The sequence below is a fragment of the Chenopodium album genome, chromosome 5 (assembly GCF_948465745.1).
Source record: "Chenopodium album chromosome 5, dcCheAlbu1.1, whole genome shotgun sequence".
NCBI classification, from domain to species: domain Eukaryota; kingdom Viridiplantae; phylum Streptophyta; class Magnoliopsida; order Caryophyllales; family Amaranthaceae; genus Chenopodium; species Chenopodium album.
In genome coordinates this window covers 19,672,220-19,682,748 of record NC_137838.1, presented here as the reverse complement: position 1 = coordinate 19,682,748, position 10,529 = coordinate 19,672,220, and the positions used below count along the sequence as shown (strand labels likewise).

At 34.4% G+C, this 10,529-nt stretch overlaps 1 protein-coding gene across 1 annotated transcript; it reads right to left on the bottom strand.

Moving 5' to 3' along the window:
* Positions 1–275: 275 nt before the first annotated feature.
* LOC145630565 (peroxiredoxin-2F, mitochondrial-like) lies at positions 276–10,085 on the bottom strand. Its single transcript, XM_081682806.1, has 5 exons — positions 9,782–10,085; positions 9,660–9,689; positions 6,922–7,080; positions 657–751; positions 276–507 (listed from the first exon to the last, which is right to left on the bottom strand). Exons 1-5 carry the CDS (start codon positions 9,974–9,976, stop codon positions 402–404), a joined length of 585 nt encoding a protein of 194 aa, XP_081538932.1. The 5' UTR covers positions 9,977–10,085; the 3' UTR covers positions 276–401.
* Positions 10,086–10,529: the final 444 nt, after the last annotated feature.

Here is a 10,529-nt window from a genome sequence, read left to right as displayed (position 1 = left end):
ATGGCACGCCCTTGCTCATTTGACACCACACTCGGGCAATGTGGCGCGTCGCTTCTGGGCGACGACCTAGCAACCCTTGCATACTTATCACTACACCCGGGTCTAGGAAGTGCAGCGCGTCGCTGAGTAGGGAACGCCCCCACGAAAATATCTGTTTGGCTCATGTCATGGGATGTGACGAAGTTTTATACTGGCTGTCACTGGCCTACCGTAACCCTCCTCCTTTATCCAGGCTTGGGACTGGCAGCGGGAAACCCACTGGCGGAGTTAAACTGCAAACTAAGCAACATCGGAAAATTGTATTTGTAACGTCCTACTGAGTTACAGTGGAAGAACGTAATGTTGCATAATTACATTATTGCAACTTATTTAGAATTTTAAGAGCACAAGATGAACCACATTCAGATCTGAGCAAGCATATGATCGCCGCCAGAGACTTTGAACTCAGATGGAGCTTTTTCGACATTAAAAATCTTAACTTTCCCATCCTCCACATAAGCTGACCATCTGCGCGTACACAGCAAAACCACACAGATGATCGGTGAGAACAGGAAGTAAAGGCAAATGTACTAAAGTGGGTCAGCTAATAACCTTCTTAATGCCATTGTCAGTTCCCATGAACAATCAGAGAATAAGAGAAGTCAAAGATTTTTTACCTGTGAGAGCGAGTTCCAAGCAAAGCAGCAGAGAGGTCTATTGTCAAGTCCAAGCTCTTGTGAAAGCTTGCATCAAAGTCCCCATAAAATTCAATCTGGAAAAATAAACATTAACAAATAACTGATTATAACATGGCACTATGAACACAATCATCATCATCGTCATAATCATCAATCGTCATCGTCATTATTATCATCATCATCATCATCATCATAAACAAAAAAAAGGAAGCTCAATCTACCAGTACAATGAATTTTAGTAAATTCCTCATATCTTGACCCATTGAAACCCGGAAAAGATACAAATTGAATTTTAAGAACACATTCACTAGTCACTACCATCAGCACCACCAGCACAACAATAAAGTCTTTATCCTAAAAGGATGGGGTTGGCTGAATGAACCAAAAACTTATAACTTCTGCTTGTCTACAAAGATTATTCTTATTCACTCTCCCCATCAAAGTCATCTTTGGCCATTCTAGGCTTCTTCTAAAGTCCCCATAATCCCAACTCTCCACTTTCTTTACCACAGCATATACTAGTCGCTGTCACACATGTCCAAACCAATGCAGTTGATTGTCCTTTTTTTTATCCTCAACACTTAAAACTCCAACCTTGATTTAAATATCCTCAAATTTGAATACCATCAATTATTCAATTAAGGCTTTTTAAACTCCAACCTTGATTAAAATATCCTGAATTTGAATACCATCAATTATTCAATTAAGGCTTTTCCACACATCCATTTAAACATACTCATCTATTTAATAAACTCTAAATCCCCACTTCAGCATGTGCATCTTTGCAAATACTGCTACACTCATCTAATGTCATTACATCCCTGCTTAGCTCACTTTATACACTCTTTCAAAACTCAACTAATGTTAGGCCCGGGCAATGCCCCGAGTTACTGCAATTTGTCCACAATAAAAATATTTATTAATATTTAATGTTTACAAAATGACATGTAATATGGTAGTAGCTTAGTGGCTAACACGTTGGAGTTTAAACTTGAGGTAGCGGGTTCAAATCTTGTAAGAATCATATTTTTAGACATGGAGGTGTAAATCGGATTAAATGGGAAGAGCGCCACGTGACACTTAAACTTCTTTAGGAACGCCTTTTAATATATAAAAATATAGATAAATTGTATGCATTCTGAATTAGAGGGTTTTCTAACCACCAAATTTCAAATTAGAGAAAACAACAATTATGCAATGATATCATGCAACTCTAATCTAGCAATACAGTTATAACTAGTCTTTTATAGTCCTTTTACTGTACTCATTTGCTAGCAAAGAAACCTTACAGCATAAGAACTCTTAACAATTAAAAAATCCAGCAAATTTGGCAGAAATCGCATGAAATATAGAAAAAGAAGATAAAAAGTATCATTATTAGGTTCTAATCAATGTACTATACATCAATATCATTTGGAAGTAATGCATTGAAGTGCTTGTGTCGGTAAGTTGGTTAGTAGCGTATGACATTAAGACTCCTAGCTAATTATACTAATAGAATAGTGAATATAAAGCTTAATTGATTTTGGAAAATTTGTTAAAACAACCTTTTATATAGATCTTATTGTGAGAAACAACCTTTTAAAAAATTCCTAGCAAGTTAAAACCAAACAAATTTTTTTTGTAAGATGAAACCTTGCTCTCTTTTCCACCATTGATTAAGAATTTTACGGTATTGACCGTTGAATAATTTAGAGTATTGTAAGCAAAATTCATGTTGTTTAATTAATTAACTTAGGTTATGGTATTGTATATTGATTTAACAAGAATTTGAAGCAAATTACCTTGGTTTAGAGGGAAGAGAGAAAGCAGCCCGGTTAGGGCTAGCTACACCCAGCAGGGCACGAGTGAAAGAGGACGGCAAATACGCCGTCCGACCGGAGAGCAGCGAAAAAATTGAGCAGAGCAACCGTCCGGTCGGGCCACCACTGCCTCCCGGGGGAGAAGATGATTTTTCCGAAATTGGGTTTCACCATCCGGTAGGGCCACCACCACCCAGCCGGGCGCGTGAGGTTTCGAGTTTCACAGCACTCACTCGCCCATTAGGGCGAACCATTAGGTTGTGCAATGAGTGACGGTAATCTTCTTTGTTGGCTTGTTTATTTGCTTTGATATATATATGTTCATGAAACATATGATGAAAATTAATTCAACAAAAAATCAGGTTATTAATTTTCTCTCAAAACCATTTTGCAAACTCCAATTTTCATCTTCATAATTACTCAAATTTTCATCTTCATCATAAACATACTACACATTGTAGTGATAGTAATTATTGTATCTCCTAGTAATTTCGTGATACCCGGTGTGTATAATAAGGGTCGAAATATTACTTAGGGAAAGTGATCTTGTTCACGCCTCGAAGTGTCTAATTTGTCTGATTTCGTTCCATTTTTGTAACCCGGTAAACTAATTCCCTAACAATCCAAAGTAATGTTTTCCTACAAAGATGACAACAGTGAAAGAATTGACAACAAACTTTCAAAAATTAGACAGGTTTGAAAGTGTAGATTTTCAAAGATGGCCAAAAAAAAAAAAAAAAACGATGCAACTTCTGTTGACATCGTTTGGAGTGGCATCTATTCTCACAAACCCAAAGCCAACGGAGGAGGAAAACGAGACATTGGGAGCTACTAGGAAACGGAACAAGTTGGAGAATGATGACTACATTTGTCGTGGGCTCACCCTTAATGGTATGTCAAATGAGTTGTTTGATATTTATTTGTTTCATTATTCCGCTAAAATGCTTTGGGATGACTTAGAGTCTAAATATATGGCTCGGGATGCATCTAGCAAGAAATTCCTCGTTAGTAAATTTAAAAATTATAAGTTTGTTGTTAGTAGGCCGGTCATGGAATAATATCACGAGGTTCAAAGGATTTTAGAGAGTCTTAGGCAACATGAAATTAATCTTGATGAGACCTTTATAGTTTCTTCTATAATAAACAAATTGTCTTCCTCTTGGAAAGATTTTAAGAATAGATTAAAGCTTAGAAAAGATAATATTAATCATGAGGGATTAAGTTCCCACATTCGGATTGAAAAAGAAACCTGGATTTAAGAAAGACTAAAGGAGGTAAATCCTAGTTCTACCACCGTTAACATAGCAGAGGATGGAAAGTACAATGAGAGGAAGAGAGGATATGACTCAAACAAATAAAAGGGCAAAAAGCCTAAAGTGAGTGGTGATGGCCAAAAATCACGTGCTTGTTGGGTTAGTGAAAAACCCGGTCATTTTAAGAAGGATTGTACAATCTCGAAGAAGAAATTCCCATCATCAACCAAAAATAAGACAAGAATACCCCTAACTTATCCCATATTGTTTGACAATCGTGATAAATTATTTGATTTTAGATTGTAAAAATGATGGTAGACATACATGGTGGTGCTAGAAGGAGAGAAAATCAACATGCTAGTAATTCATGGGACATATAGTAAGATCTGTGCCTATAAACATCAACATGACCAAAACACAATGAATCCTAACTGGAAAAAAAATAAATAAATAAAAAAATGACTCCTAACTAAAAAAAACACAATGAATTGGGTAAGGATTGAGCATGATGCAATGACTCCTAACTACAAAAAAAACACAATGAATGTTTGCCACTGGCTTCCATCATATCAAATTAAAAGCACAAACCAAAGTTACAAGGTAAAGGGTTCGATTCGAAACGTGGTACAGAAACGTATATGTAGAAAGTTACTCTTTGTGGATCTGGAACGATTGGGTACGAAAAAAAATTTAATACTATATTTTTATTAACCAATAGAATAGGCCCAAATTATTGTTGTCGGTCAAAGGCTCAAATCCCATCCAACAATAATAAGCCCTAGCCGCCATACTACATAAAAATAGACTAAATAGTAGATTAAAAAATTAAAAAAAAATAAAAAAATAAAAAAAAAGATCATCTTCAATGGGAAAAATAAAATAAAATAAACCCTTCCATCCTCTACCTTAATCTTCATACATCAACAAATTTTTAATCTACAATCGCATAAATATGAAACTTAATCCTTACATACACATATCGAAAAGTTCAACTTCCAAACTATGAAATCGGTACGGGGACTCCAGCGACCTGAGTCGAGTTGCGTCTGTACCGCGTTCCGGTACGAACGAACCAGGTCGCGGTCAGGCCAACATCCCGCGAACCTTGTAACACTGGCACAAACATTATAGTGAATCATGAAGATTTCATCCTCATTCCTGACTGAATTTAGAGAATCACTAACATAAAATTCAAGCATCATTACAGTATACTATATAAAAGGAAAAATTGAAAAGAATAATCCCACCTTTGCTCAATCTGCTTAAAACAAGTCAAGCTTTGATAACCTTTGCGCCCTATTTTCTCAAAACAATCCTTTTTACCTACTACCTATTTAATAGGTTAATTTTATTTTTATTTTATTTTTTTTTAAAAAAAAAAAAAAAAAAAAATCCTATAATCTCTCCTCCCACTCACCACCCTCCTCCATGGAAACCACAACCAGCACTACCCAAGAACCAAAGAACCAAATTGACCCTCGCTCAACCCGAAACCACCATTCACTTCCCCACCCCAGAAAACCACCCTTTCCTACTCCCCTACCACGAAACTTCCCTAAAACCCGAAACCCCAACCTTCGAAACCACCTTATAACCCAAAACCCCACTATCGAAACCACCTTAAAACCTAAAACAACCCAAAAATCTGATTCAAAAATCCAACCTAACAAATGGACCAAAATCATTCAATTTTCATGCTAATGCAGTTCAATTAATTGAAATACCTACAAAATCTGATTTACAAGAATAAGGAAGCAATGAAAGCTTGAAAGCTTCATCCACCCCCAAAACCTCTTTATTCATCCCCATAAACAACCTTTACCTTACGAAAATCAACCCCAACCATCACCAAAAACAATCCAAACCACCGGATCTAAAAAAATTTGCAAGAAAGGAGAAAGTGGCGGCCAGCGGCGGTGAGAAGGAGCTGGTTCAGTAGGATCGGGGAAGCGCAGGGAAGGGGAACAAGAAAAGAGAGTAGATGGTTTGTTATTTAAAAAAAAAAAATCCAAAATATTATTTTAAGATAAAAACCAATTAGAAGGTGACACGTGGCAAGTCACCTTCTAAAACCAGTTAATAATTTTAAAAACCGGTAAAGGGACTATTTTGAAAAAATAGGGGGCAAAGGTTGGCTTGTTCCCAGAATTTCCAAAGCTTGGCTTGTTTTGAGTAGGTTGAGCAAATGTGGGATTGTTCTTTTCAAATTTTCCTATATAAAAACAAAGAGGATGTGTAGCATGACTCTATGCACCGGTTTCCCTCCAAAACTAAATTCTTTACAGGAAATTTTATTCATAACTCTCAGATAGTTTTCCAAGAATGATTTTATATAAATACAAAGTATATGTGTAAATCTTGAATTAGCTACACATATATATATGAAAAAAAATTATGAAAAAGATCTGAACATTCAAATTGTAAGCAAAAGTTTAAATTGAATTTCACTTATAAACATATCCCGAGCTTGGCTAGAATAAAAAACTAGTAAATAACTACCCCCTAATTACTTTGACCGGACATGCTCGCTAATGCACAACTTTAACTATCAATTTCAGTAATCATCTATTGATATATAAATAGGTTTTTTATTTTGTTTTTTAAAATTATACATTAAGATAAGTTCAACATAACATAAAAACACTTTGTTTTCACAAATTAGTTTAAAATTTTTTTTTTTAAAAAAAAAAAAGGAAGGTTAAAGTGGATGTGTGAATCGTGTAAAAATTCAAAATTATGTGAGTAATCTAAAACAGAGGGATTATATTAATGGGAACCAATGATAATCGTATTAATAAGAATCAAACTACTCACTTCACCTCAAGTGCTCCTGTCCAAAGACTCCAAACTTCAATTCAACATTCCAACATGCATTTGGACACTCAACATTTCAATTTGTACCAAAAACATGAATTATTTTCATAATATAGTTAAATATTGCATCAATGCATTTCTAAAGCAAGTGCCAAAGTCCAAGAAAAATTGGAAGGAACACCGAGTTTGATGCCTTAAGCTTCTTTCCAAATTGCCATAGCACTTCATGCTTTAAACATCCATGGTTAATTTTCTATAATAGGGTCATTAAACATGGGCATAGATCATAAATTTTGCATTGTACAAACAGCATCATATAAATTCATAACCATTACTACATAACAACACAACACATAAGACTTGCAAGAAACTTACAGCATCTTTTGCTTCTAGTTTCTCAGCCCATCCATTCATCACATAAGGATCATTTACGGAAACACAAACTATAGATTCAATCCCTTTAGCTTTGAACTTGTCAACGTTAGTCTTGTAGCTGGGAACATGTTGAGCAGAACAAACTCCAGTAAACGCACCCTGGAAATAACTACAATGTTAGAATTGCCACACAAGGGTGTAAAAAGAGGGGTGTCACCCCCTTAATTAAAACTTAATACGGTGAGTTTCCATAACTTGTTTTGGATGAGTGATGGTATACTTAAAGGCAAATAGGTCATATGGAGAGTGAGATCGCTGGTTCGGGGACAACAAATCTTCTTTTTTATTATGATTTACATCTTTCATTTAAGTTGCCTTCTTTTGTTTCCTTTTTTTTTTTTTTCTTTTATTTATAGTAATCCTAACTATCTAGATCTAGTGTAAACTGATTTTTTTTCATAACGTTAATATTCAGATTTTTTTTCATAACGTTAGTTTTGTTTCCTTTTTGTTGTTATCGTTGTTGTTGTAGGACTATAACTCTAAAAACATAGATTTATACAAATGATTTTGGTGACTGATTACAAAATGCTACCTCCGCTTTTTTTTTTTTTTTTTACCTTGCATTACTTTGGCTTTTACACTATTGATTAACTCCACTTTAACTTTATACTATTTATAAAGTCCACTAAAAATATTAGTGATCGAAATAGAGCATTGGCAGGGTGAAATGAGTAGTGTAGCAAGTTTAAAAAAAAAAAAAAATTACTCATTAAGTATAGAACAAAATAATATACATCTCAATTTATAAGTACAAGTCCACAACAGCTCAAAAGAACAGGGTCTAAGTTACAACATTAAAATCAACTTCCCGTATTCTAAGTAAATTTTTTCTTATAGTAATATTTAATATCTTTCTAATATAATATATATCCCGTGCATTTTGCACGGGTATACTCTAGTTTTTTTAGATGAGAAGGGCATTTTGGGAAAATAAAATTTATCACCCAAAACCCCCTTTCACTTTATATATTACTATAGATTTATTGAAAAACATCCTTTATTATAATAGACACTAAAATATCACTGCAAAAAAATTTAAGTAAGAAAAAAAAATGTAAACCTTGAAAAATAACACGAGCTCTTTTACAGTCTTCTTTGCAGCAATAAAGAGAGAAAAAAAAAAATTCTAAAACCCCCCTCTCCCTGATCAAAAATTCTTGGTTCCGCCATTGTTGCCAGACTCCAAATATCGCACAATTGTACCACCCTTAACATGACATTAGCAAAGGAAGACGGAATAGAAAAAAAAAAAAAAAAAAAAAGAAAGAAAAGAAGCACTCTTAGAGTTGCTGGTCCCCGAAACTACTTTCCACCATTTTTTATTGAAAACATTATCTACCATTTTCTATTGAAAAACACCATCAAGTATCTAAAATAGGACCAAAACACCAAATCCAACCACTCATCACACCTTTGTATGTTAAATAGACTAGAAGAGTTTTACCTTGACAAATGGCCATCATACTTGTAACAGAATAAAGACAACTATTCAGAGCAAGTATCAAGATTCACTAAGTACATAAGTGAGAAAATCAGAAGCACCATTGATTTCACCTTTTCCTATAGGCATTTAGATTAGGCAAAGTTGTTCAAAATAGAGGGACACATCCTTAAGTTTGGTATCATCGCTAAATCTTCAATTTCTCATGCCAAAACATCATTCTTCATACAGTCTGTAGTCTCCTACTCCCCCTTGTTGATACCATAAGTTTCAAATGTACATATAACTTAGTAGCTCAAAAAAAGGATTACTTAATCCCAAGAACAAGCCATTCTCAAGGTTGAGTTATACTACAACAATAAGGTCCTTGATTGTTTACATTGGATTACCGTAAATCTTTTATTACTTGAGTTAAATCACCCTTATCCCAATATAACCACACTCGTTTGAAGAAAGTTTATTCAGCATTAAGTAATTTGTAGAAATTAAATTGCAGTTGTTGCCAAAAAACCAATCTTTATGAAGACATTTTGTTTTGATATGATACCATAACAAGAACATAAACTTTCATATATGGCTAGCCACACCGTGTGGCCAGCCACATTTTTTTTTTTTTTTTTTGAAACAATGGTCGGGGTTACTCGATTAGTCAGAGTTACTCACTCGGTTAGGGGTTACTCAGTAGTTGGTCAGGGATTACTCGGCTAGTTGGTCAGGGGTTACCTAGTCAGGAGGTTACTCGTGTGTTAGCCGGCCACATAGTGTGGCCAGCCACACAAAAGTTGATGTAAGTGAGGTGTTCTTACACAGTTACACCTACATATACTTCTCTCATTCTGCACAAAGAGATTGTGCTACCATTAATTTAATCTTCAACTAGCCTTCTCTTTCTTTGTTTAAAACTTTAAATCCTCAATTGCCACTTATTTTCATTAATGCCTTTTCTTTTTTGTTCCGTTTTAAAATTTTCATCAATATTCAATACTATTATTCTTCCAACTTCCATAACAAAGTATTTCAATTTCCTCATTGGAAAAAAAAAATCCCAAACAGGAACAACATAAAAGAGATGGAGGGAATAATAATCATAGCTAAAAATTGGATACAATTTTTCAATTTAAGTAAAAGGAATTAAATTTTCGAGATAATTATCATAATAAAAATTACCATCCAAACAAAAAACATTATTAAAAAAAAAAAAAAAAAAAAAAAGTCATGATCATAGAAGACTTACAGGGACGCCAAAGATGACAACTTTCTTCCCCTGAAAAACAATTTCTTGAAATTAATAACATTTCCAATTAATTATTAGAAATTGGAATCGAAAAGATAACAAAATTGGGGGTAAAAATGAACCTTGAAAATGTCTTGCAAAGGTGTAGTGGCGAATTTGGAAGAGACTCCTTCATCGTAAGAGCAAGCCTTAGGGAGAGAAACATTGGGTGCGGCCGAGACAATGTCAGATCCCACTGCAAGAGATGCATAAGCCCTTGATGCTGCGATTCTAAGCCCACCAGATATTGATTTCTTCATCATCGCCATTGTTGCCATTTGATTCTGTTTCTAGCTTTTACGGTTGATGATGCTATGAAATGGAAGGAGAATAGGAGATGCTTTTTCAGGAGATGTTGTAAAAAATACCAAGTACTATTTTTGGGTTGGTGATGCTTGTGATTTAGCAAGATATGGTCCAAGAGACATTTGAGATTGGTCCAATTGTTACATGCTTGTCTAATTGAGAAGTGGGAACTATTGCAAAAAATAGGGGTGAGCATGGGACGGGTACCCTTACCGTTAGTACTAACGGTTCGGGTACCTGATAACCAAAATCACTAAAAGTGATACCTATAACCGGAATTGATAAGTTCGGGTACCCAAATTTCGGGTACCTGGATTTTCGGATCGGTTATCGGGTACCCAATAAGATATCCAATAATGATAATTAAACTTAATTATGTAGTTATTATGATATAATTTAAAACTAATTAAAAACAATACCATATGATCTTGACCAAATTATTAATAATATTACTAATCATTGATATTATAAAGTGATTATGAAGTAAAGTAAAAGTTTAGATTTATATTAATAGATTTAAGTAGG

Excerpts from the sequence above, each read along its gene's own strand:
- LOC145630565 (XM_081682806.1), bottom strand. The coding sequence starts at position 9,976 with ATGGCAACAATGGCGATGATGAAGAAATCAATATCTGGTGGGCTTAGA. Across the intron at positions 752-6,921 it reads AACTAGAAGCAAAAGATGCT|ATTGAATTTTATGGGGACTT; the intron begins GTAAGTTTCTTG and ends TTATTTTTCCAG. Across the intron at positions 508-656 it reads CTTGGAACTCGCTCTCACAG|ATGGTCAGCTTATGTGGAGG; the intron begins GTAAAAAATCTT and ends GTGTACGCGCAG.